At 44.9% G+C, this 18360-nt stretch overlaps 1 protein-coding gene across 3 annotated transcripts in view; it reads left to right on the top strand.

The window, feature by feature from the left end:
• LOC132959274 (nck-associated protein 5-like) overlaps nt 1-18360 on the top strand; it is a 124072-nt gene that overhangs the window by 39325 nt on the left and 66387 nt on the right. The window contains exon 1 of one of the 3 annotated variants that reach the window (XM_061032160.1): nt 9688-10321. The exons of the other annotated variants lie outside the window; for them this stretch is intronic. Coding sequence (XP_060888143.1) covers nt 10293-10321 — 29 coding nt within the window. The 5' untranslated portion in view covers nt 9688-10292. Of the gene's footprint in view, nt 1-9687; nt 10322-18360 lie in introns of those variants that run through there. 3 annotated transcript variants of the gene reach the window in all.

Below are 18360 nucleotides of genomic sequence, written 5' to 3'. Positions count from 1 at the left end.
TCATGGTGCCCAGAGGATGTATCCCTAGAACTATTTAAATGTCCTGAAAAGTATCTTCTACCACCTGTGTCTTTAAAGCTGCTAGCATTCATATTGAATAGGCATTGGTCTTAAGATCTAAAATGTTGACGACATTTGGCCTTGAATGGTGATTTGTCTTTGTTCTTTAGACCTCAGAGTGTTGTACTTTGCCCGTTGAAAGCTGGATATGCTTCAGTGGAATAAGTGAGAAGCCGTATGGTGCAAACTTCCGTCAAACCTGAAGTAGGATTTGTCGTCTGAAGGGCTTCCTTTCAAACTGACGATCAGATAAGAGTCCATCACATGCTGGTTACTGCAGGTTTTGCGGTTGGTGTTTTGCTGAGGGCAGGTGCTCAATGCAAAGACAAAACCAGCTTCCATTGAGCACCAGTGCTTTCTTTTGTCTCCAACAGGATCTAGCACTGCTGCAGGAACTTCTGGGCGGATGCAACCCTATAGCCATTGCAAAGAAACCTAAACATATTCATGCAGGGCTTTGGAAATCCCTCCCCTTTGAACCACATAGTTTTTATAAAACAACATACCACCAGGCTGGATTTGTACTTTCCAGTGTTGGTCAATTCAGAGTGCCGACAGTGATGAATTACTCCACAAGGGCTTTTGTTCTGCTAAAACATAGACCGCAAGTCAGAAAAACGCCTCCTCCTCCTCCTCATTAAGAAGGAGATCACGACACCATAGATGTCTCCCTCCACCCATCAGAATATGGGGCCCATCAATCCGTCAAGAAAAGAAAGAAGAGGCCTTAAATTCCTCGAGTTCTCTGCATCCCTTCTTCATAACCCACTGACCCGTTGCATTCACGTCTCCCATTGTATCATCTTATTGGGTAGTTTCACACTGACGAGGGACACGGATCTGACAATTATGACTTCTTTTTAAACAAGGCTACTCTTTTAGAACATGAGGTGACTCACATATGCTGCTGTTGGGGAGTACGATTTCTTGGTTGTGGTTGGTTCAGGGTGATTCTGAGACTTCAAGAAGGATTAACTCACAAAATATCTGAGCTTTGCGCCATATCTCTTGTAGTTTGTAGTTAATTTTTTATTAAGGACAACAGCTGAAAAGAGCTTGGATCATAACTACACTAAAATATCTTGATGAACTTTGAAACAATAGATTTTTCTCAAAATTTGCAGCCACATTTCCAACCTACAGGTGCTGACTACTTACAAATGGAAAAGTTCAACTTGTTTTTTATTCACCTCATAAACATCTGCCATATCCTCAACACCCTTGCGTGCTCACACAGACACTCACACACACACACTCTCGAGCACTCAGTCGCAGCATCATCGCTCGATGAAGCACAAAACCCCAGTGGGATGCTGGCCGGGCTTTCCTGCTCCCTCTATTCAATGTGACCACGTCCTTGACAGACGGAAACAAAAGCTCCACGGCGCAGTGTCAACATCAGATGGAGCAAATCCAAATTTGGCAACACTAGATGCTGCGTACAGTAGGACGCTGACCCCGGGGTTTCCACTTATTCATCATTCATTTGCAGTGTTTGCAAATGTCTTTTTAAGTGTCTGCAGTGTCATTAGAGTTGGCATTGAAACAGAGGCGAGTCCACAGACAGTTGTACCGTGGAAAGTGGAGTTTATTAAAGACTTGTGCTGAGTGACAGACATGCATGGGAGGGACATATGGATGCTCTGCGGCGCTAAAAAGCATGACGGGTGGGGAGTGAGTTTGCATGACCTCTTTCTGACAAGCTGCTGTGTCAAGGCACCGTGACTGTGTAATCTTCCCTGTGGATTAAAACAATGTAGATTAGATTTTTTTTTCCACTCTCTGCTTCCACCCATTTTTATTTCCCTTTACTTGTCTGTTTTTCCCTGAATCTTCTTTTGACCTTGTTTTTAGTGGGCCGAGTGTTGCCAGTATTAGATTGCAATGCCTGAAGTTGTCCTCACCTGCCTGGTGGAGCAGATGGCATTCGTCTGGGACCCCTTCAACACCTTAGAGGGTGGGGGGGGGGGACAGGAGGGATGAGGAGGCAGGCAGGGGGCCCCACTCTGAGATACTGGGAGGTGTGTTGGGAGGGGGAGCAGGGGGACTCAGCTGGAGATCCACAGGGCTTAGGACAGGTTGCAGCTGCAGCCCAAGCCGAAAGGACATTAGCAACAACATCTGCTGATCAATAAGCTATTTGTCATGTTCATAGAGCAACTGTGCTACAAACACAGCAGAGAGGGAAAGTGGAGGTCAGATCAGATGTGCGTTTAGCTGGGGGATTATAGGTAATGGGACTTTCTTTGTGTGCGTTAAAATGCCTGTGGGTAGAATTGAAAATTGACCAGTTTTGTCCTGGAAATGCTCAACATTTATTCCCATTTGCCCTCGCCATTTTAGAGAATATTTGTATTTGCGACTTAAGTTTGTGGGTTTAAAGCAATCCAAAGAAACTGACTGCATTTGTTGTTTATTAAAATCTCATTGGGATTAGTTTATTCCATATTTTCCTAATTGTTTATGAGATTAGCAGCTAATCACATTAGCAAATAAAACGGCAACAATCATTTTCGACTTAGACTTAAAAATGTCTCATAAAGCTCTCTGAGTGGCTTTGAGTGTTCCCTAACTTTCTATAAATAAGAAGACACTGTTTGAGGAAAATGTCCTTGCCGTCCTATGAGGTCAATCTAGAAGGAAGGAAATTTGTGCGAGTTAGCACCCAAGAGTAAAGACCACAGGAACACGAAGCTGGGACACAACTCTACAAATCTGGACCATGCTGATGTTTCTACAATGCCTCAAAGACGCCTGAGTGCTGCAGGCAGTCTGCGCAAGATGAAAGGCTGTAATCCTCGACTGAAGTATGTGGCGAGGCCTGTTCAGTCGATGAGGACGTGGATAGGGTTCAGCCTCCCCGCAAACCATCCAACGCTCCAAGGATCTGCCCGTCTCGCTTGGGCGAAAGCGACGCATTTTACAACTTTAATTGGATAAATTGACCGTTCTAATGCAATAATTTGATCATGTTAAGCTCCAAAGAGATCTAATACACTCCCAAAGTATATTTGTGTGCACTGAGCCTAATCCGTCCATTAGAGGTCACTTTAGGAGCCCAGAATATCTCAAAGGAGCAGTCAGTTTGAAAATAAATCAATACATGAAACCTACATCTGAGCCTTAAGGCACTGGAGGAATTTGGTAAATAAGACATTTGAAAAAGATCTGGGGGTGCTTTTTCCTCAAGATTCTTCTTTTTCTTCCTCCTCTCTGTGATTCTCTCTCCTTCCTTGCTGCTAAATTCCATTTCATTTCATTTTTAATGGAAGAGGAGCTCCATCGAGACAAGCGGTTTTGCACAACTTGCCAATAAATCTCCATCGATCCTAACGACTTAAATAACTCACAACTTTGAGACTTTGTCCCTTTTCTCAAATCAGTGGCACTCAATGGGTTGAAATCACTCATGTAACAGCTAGCCTACTGCTAATGTAGGGAGTGTTAGGATTTTAAAATGTGGTTGATTAGCATAATAGTAAACCTCGTTGTTAGCGTCAAGTTAATCTATTCTTGTCATGCTGTAACTCTTAACTTGAGGATGAACTCTTCAAAGCAATTAGTCAAGGAAGTGCCGCCGCCAGTGTCCTGGGACACAACTCAACGCTTGCCACTTTATCTTGCTGAAGATTCACTGAGTCCGTCTAGTCCGGGAACCCACTTCTCTCTCCGGAGTCCTGTAAACTCTCCAGCCCCTGAATCGTGCACAACGTCCAGGCCGGGTTAAGATACGTGCATCAGTTTTTATGGCGCTTATGAGAGGACGAGGTTAATCGAATGGGTTAATGAAGCTTTTTATTGATGCTCCCTCAAGGTCGTTTCATAGCTGGTGGCAGCGCTGCGTTCCCATGCACACTGGATAAGAGCACTTTAACTATGATATGCTGTAGCTACCCCCCCTCTCCAGCCAATGGATCCAGATATCATTCACCATAAGCCTTCATGTTTTTTTTTTTTTTTTTTTTACTGCTGCATCCAAGGTTAAGCATCTGTCTGGTGCACTTATTCTTGAAATATAAACTAAGCACAATGGTGCTAGCATTCCCCTGCAGATAGTTTCGTAATAAACATTTTGTTGTTCCAGTGGTTTCACAACATGGATACACAATGTTTTATAGGACTTGTGACACGTCGTCTTGGCATTTGGATTGAATGGGGTATTATCTGCATTCCTAGAAGCAATTAGTTGTGTTTAAGAGTCTTTTTCAGTGTTGCATAATAGCTAATTACCACCACTTGTTTGTCTAAGTGAGTTCTCAGGCACTAATTTTAATGCCTTGTGCTGCTGGAAAAACTACTTTAATTAGCTCTGAATAATGTATTTTTTTTATCTGAATCCAGTCACTCAGCTTCATTAAATGGTACTTCGCACAACATTCAGGTCTATTAACTTCAGCTGAGTTCCTCTTGCCATTGTGCAATGAAAAGATTTTTGTTTTATCACGATCAGCTTTGGGGAGAATGTGCGAGGATGTCTTTCTACGCTCAAGAAAGCGTGCAGTTATTTTGACTGATGTGTGTGTGTGTGCTGCAGAAAACACCCTCACTTGGAGATAAGACGAGCCGTAGCTCCTGTGTGTGGTTAGGATTGTTGATAGATCCTGTGTGGTTTAGGCTGGTGCAAGTCACAGTGGTTGCATCCACGCTATTTACCTCCAGCTCGGGGCGCTTTGAACAACATCCTATTATCTATCTGAGGGAACAGGAAGGGGTGAAAATGTGTGAAATTCACAACATTTCATTCTTAAAAGGGTCTGAGTCAGTTGGTATGATTTATACAATCAGGTGTTCAATCAGTGCTGATAAAAATCTCTCTTTTTCAAGAATACAAGACAACATATCGCCACAGTGGGATATATAAAATGACAGCTAACAAGAAATGGACTTCCTGTTTGGTTGCGTTATTGGCCAGTGTTAAAGTATATTGGCTTTTGACTTCAATAAACTGCTATTTCATTGGTTCATGACATCATAGATATTGTAAACAAGGCAGATGGCGGTCCAGCATGAGTCCGGTTGTGCTCGAGGTTTCTGTCTGTTTAAAGGACGTTTTTACTTAACACTGCTTGTTTGCTAAATGTTGCCAAGTGCTGTGCTGATGTTTGATTCATGTTGGCTCTCTATATCTAGATATAAATTGTATGATAAAATACGGTATTTCAACCTTAGTTTACTCTTCAAACATCGACTTTTAGACAGCGCAGGTGCTGTGGTTGTTGGGTTTACTCCATTTTATATAGTGTATTGTCTTGTTTCAGCCTGTTTATCGCTAAAACATTGAGTTTAAGACGACTAAACCATTAAAAATAATGTCACATTTCTTTCCTTTTGGTTCCTCTGTGGCACTATAAATGGATGGAACATTATTCGACATTAGCATTGAAACGCTTGTGGAAAAAAGTCCCAAATCAAGGACATCCCTGTGACAGGAAACAAAGGGCTTTTGTGATAAAAAATGTGGTGCTCATTTGGAAAAATACATCCAACAGAACCACTGGTGTGAGATAGAGGGATTCCAGTGAAATTAGCCGGGGTATAATAGTCCCACTTGTTTACCATAATCACCAGAGGAATGTTAAAGTAATTCTTTAAGATTAACTGAAGATTAATTAAAGATTAACTCCATCAGTGTTAATCCTGCTCATTCCAGTCTTGATGAGCATTTCCTGAGTTGCACAAAGAGGGGAAAAAAAAAAAACTTGCCTGCTGATGAAGTCTCGCCGGACCACCATCCCCGTTCCTTACCGTTCCGCCCCCATCCCCCTGCTTAATGAAACATGACGGAGGTGCATTATCGCTTGCGTTGTACTTCATCTTGCCACACAGAAGTTAAACGACACACATATGGACACTCTCTGGCGCACACACACACACACACACACGCAGTCTCTGGAGGGGCTCGGCGTGACTTGTCTTGTGATTTGCATCTGTCTGGGCGTTTGTGTAGATCCTGAGCAGGCTGTGTTTGGTAAACAAACATGCTGCTTGGCATTTCCTCTGCTCGTCTTGATGCAGACCCACCCTCCCCTTACCCCTCCCTAAAAGGGTCTCGCCATGTTGACAGCTAAACATCTCCTGCATGGATCTCCCCACTCATCGTACCTCTGATCTGCTTCCAAATGGTTTTACACCCGTTACTTTTCCTGCAGTTGTATCAGACTTTAAATGACTGTTCTCAGAAGCGTAAGCTTAAACACTGCATACGTGCTAATCGACTATAGGGTGCTGGAGGGACGGGAAGGAAAACAGGGTTTGTCTTCTTTTCCCCCACTGTGTGATTAATGCCTGTCTCGGAACACACACCTAGAAGACAGGATCGGCTGGTTGGGTAATCAGCTCAAGTAACACGCCCCGGCCTCCCCCCCCCCCCCCCCCCGCCCCTGGTCACTCATCTGTGATCAAGCTGCAGGGGATTAATGTCATGGACGAAAAGTGTGGCTGATGGCTGAAACCCTGGGCAATTCACTGAGAGGATGTTTGTACATTCATGTTTACAAGTACTTTACTCCTATTGGTATGACCTTTTTGGAGGAACCTGCACGTTGCCTTGTTACATTTTGTGCAAGTATACTTCCTAAAAAAAAAATATAAATTACAATACATGCTAGAATCCAAAATAATGCAAGACTTCAATTGCACATGTTGACTTTGCATTATGCACCAATAAGTCCAGTTTGCGTTTAAAAGCTTGAAGCATGAAGGAGTATCACTTGAACTCTTGTTAAATGCAATTTAGAGTTTTTAAATTCTTGCGCTCAAAATGTGCACTTGCCTGTGTTTAACTGGTGAGTCCATAGCGTCAGTGGATGTTTCACAAATATATGCATTGCCCTGTGTTGAAGATTTCAGAACATTTTGAAAAAGCTTGCAAAATGTGCTTAATTGGAATAGACTGAAGCATCCAAAATCATTTGAAAAGACTTGAATTGCAAATGCTGTTTTGCATTCTTCAGAATCGATACTTTACAGACAGCCTGAAGCCAAAGACTGAACTATGATGAAATATGCAACAAAAGGTCCAGCTTGAATCATACACTGATGTATTCTTCTTAAGCCATGAAGGAATATTTCCCTGAACTGTTGTGATTGTAACAAGATTCCTGCTTGTAAGTGTTTTTCAGTCTTGAATCGTTACTTTCCCTTCAGATAGTCCTTCCAGCACTGCAATACCACAGCCACCAGCAGTCCTTAAACCTGGACCACTACACACCGCTGGTCAAAGGTGCTTACACTCCTTTTGTGTGCACACTATCATGCACTCACACATGTCCAATAACAGTCATGAGCATCCCTCTCCCTCAGACCACCCTGCACCCCATTACAAATCCATATCGACCCGCCGTCCCCCAGGCCACTGTCCCAGCACCGTCCTGTCTCCCTGCTAACCCCCCCCCCCCCCCCCAACCACCCCCTCCCTGTGGAATGCTAACCTAGCTTAAGTGTGTGTGTGCATGTGTGTGTGACAGTGGTGGAGCCAGGCTGGCTGTGTGGGCGGCCGAGTGTTTCCAAACAGTGGAATCTGTCACTGACACCCCTGGCAGAGCAATAAGCAGCGCCTTAATGAGCTCAGCAGATCACTCGGCACACAGGGTCCACACACACACACACACACACTCACACACTTACAGGCAAATTATTATTACAAATACAGACACACCGCTCAGTGTATTTACAGATACAATGGGCTTGATTGGGCCTGAAAGAACCTATATACACCCATATATGTGTTGTGTGTAAACACACCCACGCACAAGACTCTCATTAAGAAGTTAAAGTGAAAGAAAGTGAAGCAGGCGATACAAATATCGCCTGCTTCCTGCTTGGAGGAAAGAGGGTGCTGCTATTTCTGACACCAAGAACCACTGCTCTCAAACGCTGTTGTGTGTCGGTCGCCTTGAAACAGAAAAGAGTCATCGCTCAACAGTTCACCTCACGCCCCTTGATCAAATTAACATGGACCACTGCCCTCAATATTTCTTGATTATGCGGCATATGTTAGTGTTACTGCTGACTCAAGCCTCCATTTGTCTTTTTTACCCAAATGGGACAATGGTGACCACCTGCTCTTAGAATCAAATCACGCTCGCTCTGTATTCAGATGTCTTTTTTTTTTTTGAGGCAGCTGTGCTTATGATAAACACAATTACACCCCCTGCATGACATTTTGCTCATAAATGCAATAATCAGGCATCATGAATCTTTCTGGGTTTTATGAGGACAAATGGGAATGTGAAAGCCAGCTTCATGAGGCATCTGATAACGAAAACACGACAGGACATGTCAATTTTTTATGAACGCTGTTGGATGACGCCAGATTTCCCAGCATGAAATAATCAACCCTCCAACCCTGCAAGGGACGACTCATCCTTTCATGTTGATCTCAACTTTGAGTTCTCTAGCAGACCCCCCCCCCCCCCCCCTTTTTCCACTCTCAGGCAAACTAATTTTCTCACATGGTTAGTGTCATTGTTCATTTAGGACATTAGTGACAGTGAATGCAGGGCAAAGTGGCAGTGATGGCCCTGGCTCTAAGTCAGCCCCGTCCTTTCTTTCCCCTCTTTAACTGAGCGCTCCTGTCACCAGGACCCTTTTAATTCCCCTTTTCACCCCTCCGGTGTCCGCCCTCTCTCGCACTGGTCCTATTGGGAACCAGACAATAGAGAGTATCCCCCCCCCCCCTTCCCCTTCTTTTCTGCCTCTTCATCCCCCCTCTCTCATCTCCCTCAGCCCTCTCAGGCGTCCTGCCTGGTTGAGGTTGCGGGCTCCAGGCTGCAGTTTGTCACAGCCATTCAGCTGAGACTGATTGTGATTGCGGCAGATGGGCTGGAGCCTGGACTGTCACTCCTGCCCAAGCAGACCCAAGCACTTTGCTCCCTTATTCTCTCTCAGTCCTTTTTTCCCCTCCCTGGCATTCAGATACACTCCTTCGCTCCCCCTTGGTCTTGAACTCTTCCTCGGTTGTCCCTATCTGTCTTTTCTTGGTGCCTTCTTTTTCTTTCTTTGCATTGTCTTCCAAAAGCTCTATCCTTGTCTGGATGAAAATGGGCTGTTCATTCTTTCAGATTTGTGCACCAGAAATCATTTGATGAAGCTCACTCCTGGGGATTGGGAATGTTGGCTTCGTTTAGGGCGAAGTAAAGATCGGTTTATAAAAATATTCTTCGAACAAAATTGTATTTTTAACCACTTTTCCCAACACCTGCTAAACACTGAAGTTGGGAGCTGAGCCGATCATTTCTGTCAACTTTCCAGAGATGACCAGTCCAACAGTCATGGCCAATTTATGCAACAATTCCCAAGAATGTAAGGACCTCCATCACCTGGCCCACTAAGTCTGACACCATGCTCACAGGTTTTATCCCTCTTATTTCAAATGTATTTAATGCAAAAGTGTTTCGTTGACACATCATCTAGTTTGTTTTAAGAGTCTTTTTTTCCTCTCCATCTCTGGTCCAGTTAGTGGACCATCACAAGCCAACTGCCTCTTGCCTGTTCACGCTCACGCTGTAGTTAAACCCCCCTCGATACTGTTGTCACCCTCCAAAAAACTCCTCCTCCTTCTGTCCAAAACCCCCACTCCAACCTCCTCGCTTCTCCTCCCCTGAGGAAAGAGCCACCTTCAGAGAGGCAGCCGTCTCCCTGAACACATGTTAAACGTCCCGCAAGCCCGAGGAGGAGGGACGCAGCCACAGAGAGACCTAGAGAGAGAGAGACCCAGTGCTGGACAGAATGAGAGAGAGAGATAGAAGCAGAGACAGACTGAGGAGAGGAACAGTCTGAGGATAGATAAAGCCTGGAGGCGGGGTGGGCAGGGGGAGGCACACAGCGCTGTGTGTGAAGAGGAGCCTCTGAGCGTGTGTGTTAGTGAGAGAAAGCGTAGTGCAGAGGGAGAGCGTATGTAGCGTGAAGAAGGGAAGGGGAGAGGGAAGCAGTGTCGGGAGAGTCAACGCATGTTGCTAGATTGAGAGAGACAGGGAGAGAGTAGAGGACAGAAGCAACGAGGAGTAGAAGAGGAGAGGGAGGCAAAGGTTTTGATTGCTTGAGGGAACGTAGAAAGGAGAGAGAGAGGAGAAAAGAGGTAGTTGGGTTTCAGTCAAGTAGAGAGGCAGGGAGCAGTGTAGAGCCGGCAGTGCTGTGCTGTGGATGTAAACTTTATCGTCAGCCGGATCAGTGGGTAGCAGCTGCAGAGCAGGAGGAGAGCGTGCTGGTGGATTACCATGCGTGTCCTCTGAATGCACCAGGATGCTGCATCTCCAGCAGGGTAAGAAGCGGACAGTCATCAGCGTATATGGAATCCCAAAGATTGCATCATGTTTAATGCAAGGGCAAGTGTCTTGTTTGATTGATATGCACTGTCTCGGTGTGAGGATATCTTTTCATACGTGACATACTTCTCTGTTGTCAGAAGAATGCTTTTGGCTGGCGCCTGATTCAACGAGGCTTAATGATTTCTTTCCTCGGGCTGCACCTCATTCAGCCGTCTTTACTTTGACGTGAGCCGCAATTTTCCTGTAAATCCCCTGAGGAGGCAGCGTTTTTTCATACACACATGTGCAGAGGATGATGTCTGATTTGCACTGAGCCTGATTAGCCAGTTGCAAAGGGGGAATCGCGTGTCCTGTTGCCAGTGGCAACAGCATGGGGCCAGGGCGCTGCGTAAACCACTTTTATTCTGATTGATAGCTGTAGGAAATGGATACCCGTCGTTTTAGCAGAGGTAAAACAATCGAGCATTGCAGGGGATTTGTATGTGCAGGAATGCATGCTTTTCTTTCCCACTGCTCCTTTTCTTCTCTCTCAAGCAGATTAAGATTTTCTACCCAGCCCACTAATCCCACACTGAAATGACTGGTGCTGAACTGGGTGTGGATATGTGGTGGAGAATATGGATTATGGGTATAGAGCCTCTCTGTTATGATCAGCTTCTCTGCAGCTCACTTTAAATGTGGCGTGAAGTACTGCAGCACCAGTGTCCATATGTCAATGTCACGGCAGGTCAGGGGTCTTTCCTCGCACTCAGCCATATTTATAGTGCTCAGAAAGAGGCAAGGGTGGTTGTAACCAACTCACCAAAGATACCACATGTAGTGTTCTGGACATGTTGGCATTATATTTGTAGTTAGAGTTGCTATGTCTAAAAACAGAACTGTGAGGAAACATGTAAATGTGAGCATGGGAGCGTATGGGAGGTATCATCACTCTCTTGCTGGATGTTGTCAAAGTGCCAGAAAGAAATGCCATTCTCTGTCTTTCTGAGTTTTTTTTGCCTTGGGAACTGGTGCTTCCCAACACAAGAGCAAAAATAGCATCTGCCATGTAGAGGATGCTTTATGACTGTAAACCCCGATGGATGGAGAGGCCCAAGAACCAACAATTGTCAAATAACATGGTAAACCAAAGTACTGTTTCCTTATGACACCCTACAAATCTGTCATTGGATTGCCCTTTTCCAAAAAAAGTTACACACTAGTACCACTGGAAGTCCCAAAACTGCCACTGTAGTTGCTTCAAACTGTGAGTTCTCCAGGCATACCACAGGGTAAACAAGGAATGTTGCTCCTAACTTGTAGGATCTGGTGTTTTTGTCATTGAAACATATGACCTGAGGGAAATGTCTTCCCCACGATTGCACCACATGAATAAATTCATGAACTTAACATAATGTTTACATACATTTTAAGTCTGAATCTATAGCCTTTCAGACAGCGAAACAAAACCTAACCTTGGTATGCGACTACTTGGCATGTTTTTGAGCAGCAATCACCATTACTGTCTGGACTAACCAAAGCAACAGTTTAGCCATTTGGTCCATATTTTTGTCCAAACAGTGTCCGTTGAAAGCCTTTTATAGGGACCAGAGCAGCAGCCAGTCATATCATCCCGCCACATGGGCAGATGTGTTGCTGCACTGGGCAGTTTGAGCCTGCTGCCCTCTGTAACCTACCTGGGGATTACTGGATAAGAGGATTGCCAAGTGCAGGGATTTGATTTTATAGAATTAAAACTGTAATTCTCTCCATCCCGACCATTCTGCAGTGCAACCATTTTCCCCACGTTATTACCCCCCCCCCCCCCCCCCCGCCATGTTCCGGTTTGTGCAACACGTTCCAATACTACATCCTGTGTCCTATATTTGAGCAGTTGTGATTTAAAAGTCACAAGACAGGAACAGCAGAAGATGGCCTACATGTTGTTGTAAGCCATGTAATACCAAATTCCCTGTAAGGGATGGATGTTAAAAGTTCTTCAGTTGCAACAGCAAATGTTGCATGCCAGTTGCTATGCTGTGTTGGTTCTACTCTAAACGCCGGCCCAATCAACCAAATTAAGACCACTCTAGCAGATCAGACTGACATGTGCTTTTATATTTCTTCTCACTCCTCCAACCCTTGTCCGTCACTTTGCCTCTCACTCCTCTACATCCGATTTTCCCAACTTTTCCTCCTCCCTGCATGTGGTGCTCAGTATTCGGTGACCCTCAGCAAGAATATTGGGTTCAGGTCAAACTGAATTACTGAGGAATGTTCCCCTGTTCAATGGTCGGCCCAGTGGGCCTCAGCATGGGAGCACTTCCCCTTCATTGACAGCCAGGGGACTTTCATTTCAAATTCCCACTGTCTCTGCATTGATACCGTGAAAGCTGTGAGCCAAAGCAGCCAGTTTAACGGTGTGTACGTGTGAGGCACATCTCAGGATCTCGCCGGCCTTGTTGAGACGCTCTGCATCTGACTGCAGGCCATCCAGCTCAATTAAGGGTGCTTTGAATGCATTCCTCCCCTTGGCCTCCTCTACATTTATCTTCCCCCACGAACACCACGTGGGAACTCTAAAAACAGTCCTGCAGAGCTCTCTTGGACTGGTATGAACCTGTTTGTGCACATACAGCATGTGAAACAAACAAAAGAGCTCAACACAAATTTTTGACATTTTGCCAGGCTGAGCATTTTCTTTCTTTTTTTTTTATCCCAAGAGCCAGAACACATTATATTCCCAATGGAGTCTCATGTCTTTCATTTAACTGGATGTTAACAAGTTTAAATCCAGACAAAATGGGACTATCAGATGTCTTTTCGCTGTCTCTCCTGTTGGCTCAACTCGGAGTAATGTCACTCAGGAAAAACATAAAGTTTAATGGTCCGACACAATTTATAACCAATAAAATGCTTTTATTTGCTAGCTATCAATGGCTTATTGCATTCACTGACTGTTTTGCCTGGAGACAAAGCTTTGCCCAGACACCCTCACTGACTGCTAAGTGATGTCATTAGAGTCGGAGCATTTTTGTGGTTTTTAAACGGATGAACTCGCTCCATGTGCACTAAGGTGCGAAGACTCGTGGGCAGTTTTTGCACTCCTGAAGCACTGCCTGTATTCCAGTCAGAACTGGCTTTAAGTAATGTTTCTTTGTAGAAATTGAATGAATTGAAGGGAGTATTCTGGCGTCTACGATAAAGCTTTTGTTTCACTTATTTATGCCACAAGTGTTTCAGTCCTTTCGGGGGGGGGGGGGGGGAAATCCTGAAATTGGATTAGTTTTTTAGGTCATAGTCCTACATGCCAACATTGTACAAGATAATATGATGTTGCCCTTGTTTACTAGACACAGACTTCCTGCTGACACACTTTCAAAGTAGCATGCATCTCACAAGTCTTCACATCAAAGCACTGGAAAACTCGCTTTTGGGAGCGTTCCCTCTTCTTTCATATATCTTTCCTTGTCACGGCGACGCTTTCAACGGAGCAGGCCGTTTACGAGCTCTGGAAAAGGGGGCCAGTGTCGTATTTGAGGTTGTGCGGGGCGGGGAATGTCAACAAAACTTCAGCTCCCCACTATCACGGCTGTAAATCACGGGGTAATAGCGGGAGAAAACTTTGCAGGACCTCGTCCAGTGGTTTGAGGTGTTGGTGCAGCTGGAAAGGAAAGAGAAAGAGAGACTGCTGGAGAGGCTTCATTTGCATGCAGTAAAACTCTTTTCTAAACACCTCGCTCGTTTTATTTATTCTCTTTGGGCCATTTGGTGCAACTCTTTACTTAGAGTGAATTACAAAGAGTGCAGTGACTTTTAATGACTTTATTACCAGCATGCCAGAGTGCAAGAACAAGGATGCTATGGCAATAATCCAGAGACATCTGAAAGAACATGGAGTATATCTTTATCCCTCTCTATCCCACAGTATCTGGATTTGCCCCCATAAGCATGTATTTCTCCTAATGGTCTGGAAGTATTAAGTTGAATCTCAATTTAACGAGTCGCCTGAAACAGCTGCCTAGTAACTCACAAAGATATAAGCACCCCAGGGTGGGTTGAAATGGCAGAGCTGTGGTTCGAGTGCTCCTATTTACCGTACTTTTTGTTTCTATTGTATGCGAACAAGCCATTTGTCTGCATTCTGTAAAGGGCTTCTGTTTGCCCTGCGTCTCTGAAAACGATGTGTTGACAGCCACTGTAAAACACCCAGCAGCCTTTGCACAGTCTCCATGAGTCAGCAGAAGCATCTAGTATAACAGTACAGTAGTGAACGCGAGTCCCCTGTCCCCCAATTACTCTAGCCCAGGTCGGCCAGGGTGTGTAAAATAGAACAATGGATGAAAAGTTTGATTTACATAAAGTATGCACGTGCTTCTTTTACTACTGACTACGTCATAGCATTACATTTTATCCATCCATCCATCCAATCATCCAATTTTAGCACCTTGTTTTTGACAACTAGCATGTTTATTGTGTTAGTCATTACACCATTTTATGTATGGTATGGTACCCCTCCAAATACTTCCAATTATTCTAAGGAGGTCCTAAACCAACACCTGCCATGAAGTTTTACCAACCAATCTGCTAATTTTAGTAGCACTTTACATTTCCAAGATTCAGTATTTTCATATGACCTACTGTTTACCCTCTGAGGTCTTCAGATGCCCATACAAGCCTTGTTCATTGATAAGGGAGGTGCTTATGAGACCATCCAAAACACCAACCTATCACAACATGTTGAATATGGCCAACTGGGGAGGCTTTGTCTGACTACTCTCCAGCAACTTTTCCTCTGTTGACTTTTTTCTTTTTCACTTATCTACTGAGACATTTTGGCTAAATATCCCCCAAAAAAAATCCAGAATAAGAAAAAGCAGGCCTTGTTTGTCCTGTGTGAAAGCACCTAGCAAAACACTGGAAAACTCCTAAATCACGGGGTAATTGTAGTCCAGTGGGAAGCGTGCTTCACTTAAACTCAATTATGTGCTAGACAAGCATCATTGGAAAGACTTAGAATACACAGACGCACAACATTATTACCTGTTGGAATGCGAGCGTGTGGTTGGGAATGCCTTTGATAAGCTCGGTGTCAAAACAGTGTTCGTCTGAGAGGGGTTTTCCTTGCCTTTTGGGGAGATCTCTTTCTCTTGTTTTGTCTCAACATATCTTTGTTCTCCTTCATATCTGTGCCTGTTCAGGTTCAGCAACAGCACATCTCTTCAGTTTGAAGTCATCTCTCTTTTATGATTTGGACATAAAAGATTCAAAATTGTGCAAGTGTGTGTGCATGTCTCTGCTGATCCTTTCCAGTGTGTTTGTACATGTGTGTTCATGCATGTGTTCATGAGTTGCCCCCTTGTGTCTTGGCCCTCGTTTCTTTCATGAGCCGCTGCTGGTGAGTAAACCCGGCTGGCGGACAGACAGACAGACAGACAGACAGACAGGCATGCAGGCGGGCGGGTGCTTCGGCCATTTTTAAAGCACATCTGCTCATCCGCAATGTTTCGTTTCGTCTGGACAGGAATGCGTCTGTGGCTTGGAAACAATCGAGGTCAGGCTCCGCTCAAAGAATAAGAAAACATTTAGGGAGACAGACAGTCAGGCAGGGGTAATCCACGGTTGGCGAGCGCATTTCTCCGAGCTCAGAAGAAGTCTCGGAGGAATTCTCGTGTCTGATTTTTGCTGCTTCAGAAGTTTGAAGATGCAGCAACGCTCACTTGATCTGAACCTGACCTACAAATTGATGCATTTAAATCTTCGCCCTCACTTTCATGTTGTGCAAAGACTTATCATTCCACACTTGTCATTGAACCCGTCAGTCTTACGCGCCTGTCAAAAAAAAGTAACAATATAGGTCAGTGCTGTGAAGTTGCAGCAGTGTAATTAAGCTCTCCAGAGCTGAAACTCTCCAAGGGGCGAGATCTTATCGCAGAGGGAAAGCATAAACAACCCCGAAGCATTCAACATGTTGTTGACTTTGGATAAATCTGGCTAATCACGAACATCTCAACCCGTTTGACCGCATTACTGCTGCACACGTGTTCAAACAAATACATAGTTCCATACATCTAGAGGAAGAGGGTGGAGCTAAGTCTGGGTGTTTAGATGACCCACATTTTTGTTGCTTTTTAGGCAATTGTGGTTGGGTTAACAGATTTCTGTGCACAACTGCAATTATGTAGAAATGTTAGCGATGATATCCTTATTTGGTAAGTTGTACAGCATGTGCAGGTAGACTGACCCAACAGTCACATATCCTGCAAGGAGAAAAACATCAGCTTCTTTTGTCCCTCTTTGTACAGTAGAGACATCTCAAGGCCACATGGCGGCATGGAGAGGCGTGTGTTCTTTGTGTGTGCACACAGCAGAACCTCATCACATTTCACCTCGTCAATAATTGATGGTCTGCCGTGGTGAGGTAAGGCTCATTGTGCCTGGCTGGCTGGCTGGAAGGGTGGATGGGTGGTTGGTCTGGGCGTGTAAGGTGCTGACATGTGGCTCCTGTTTTTTTTCCGCCGCCCTCCGTTGCAGACGGGGTCCTGAGGCGGGAGACACAAGGTCAGGAACCAGCTGTGGGAACGGGCGCAGGTCAGGCCCGGTGTTGCGCACCGACGCTGGAGCTCGTTGGTGATTGATTGGAGCTGCTTAATGCATCGGGACTGATTGAACGGTCACAGATGTGGGAGCCCCGCCCCTCAGATGCCTGGAACAGATGATGTGTTTATACTGAAGGGCTGAAGCTGATTTTGATGCCATCGAGGCTTCAGAGAGGCTCATTAACATCTTAAGAAAACAACACTTCGATGATGTAAATGTGAAGTTTAAAGCGAGGGATGCATGATGGAGAGATGGGGCAAAAAGACACGAACATATGAAGAAAATAAACAAACAGTTCCTATCTTTTCATACACAAATCTGAAGAATAAGAGTTTGAAACATTTCATGAAAAAGATTAAAAAGACAAAACAAGAGTCATGTGCAAGCTGCTTTCTTGTTTGCAACATTTGACTTAGGTGAGCTTTAAAAATACCACATTCTTTAGAAGTAAAAGAACACACTTTGATTTTTTATTTTTTTTAGTCCCAACTTGACAATTTTTCAATCCCATCTTGTCTCCATCCTCCTGGCAGTTGCTACTCTGTTATCCTTTGAGGCTGAGTTGGATGTTATAACTTATCAAACGGCTCGGTAAGCTCATTGTCCCGCCGCTGGAGGCTGGCCTGAAATTCTGGATGGGTGCAGGAGGTTACATAACAGAGCTGGAGGAGGATTAAGGATGGGAATGACCGGTCCGGAGTCGGGGGGCCAAAACTCAGGCTTCGTATCTGAACAGGATGCCCTCTGTGTGCCACGGAGATTGCGTGCATATCTGGGCTCTTAACCCAGCAGGAGTGCAGACGCTAATACATAAATGCATGGCAGCGCTGTGCTCATCCAAACATTTCTGCATCCCTCCCGGCTGCTCTGTGTACATTTGTGGTTCAGAACGATTGAGATGTTTAGCTGCCTGTAAGACCTGGTGACAATATTGGAGAGATGGCTTATATTTATGCATCTTTTATACATCCTGATGTCAGTGTGAGTAACTGCTGGAGCATTTTTGTGGTGTTTAATGAGTAAAAAAATCAGACGAGAGATTACCCACTTTGATAATAAGGTGGTGAACAGTACTGTGAGGGAAACAGCAGCACACAGCACTTTCTTTCTCTTTCATTATGTGCTTAACAGCAAACAAAGTACAATAGATTACACCACCTGTATGCAGGAGCCCTGATAGCAGCGCTGACAACACAGCTGCCTCCCACAATGCACTTCAAAGCTCACGGTGTCCAACATGTCAGCTCAGGTTGGCAAAAACGCTCTCGCTCTGATTGATCCGCCCTCGGCCCTGACAGATCGTGTCTTTGCATGCTGCCGCCGCTGCCATGGAGCAAACAGTTGGCGCGTTGTCTCAACGTGAGCAGGAGGGGAGAAGCGTGAGCGGGGTTTACACAGTGTCTGAGCAGGGGAGGGAGGGAGGGGGGGGGGGGGGGGGGGGGTGATTTGTGGG

Source organism: Labrus mixtus, chromosome 24 (genome assembly GCF_963584025.1).
Source record: "Labrus mixtus chromosome 24, fLabMix1.1, whole genome shotgun sequence".
Taxonomy (NCBI): Eukaryota; Metazoa; Chordata; class Actinopteri; order Labriformes; family Labridae; genus Labrus; species Labrus mixtus.
Note: the sequence above shows the minus strand (reverse complement) of the source record. Positions and strands in the feature narration are given on the sequence as shown.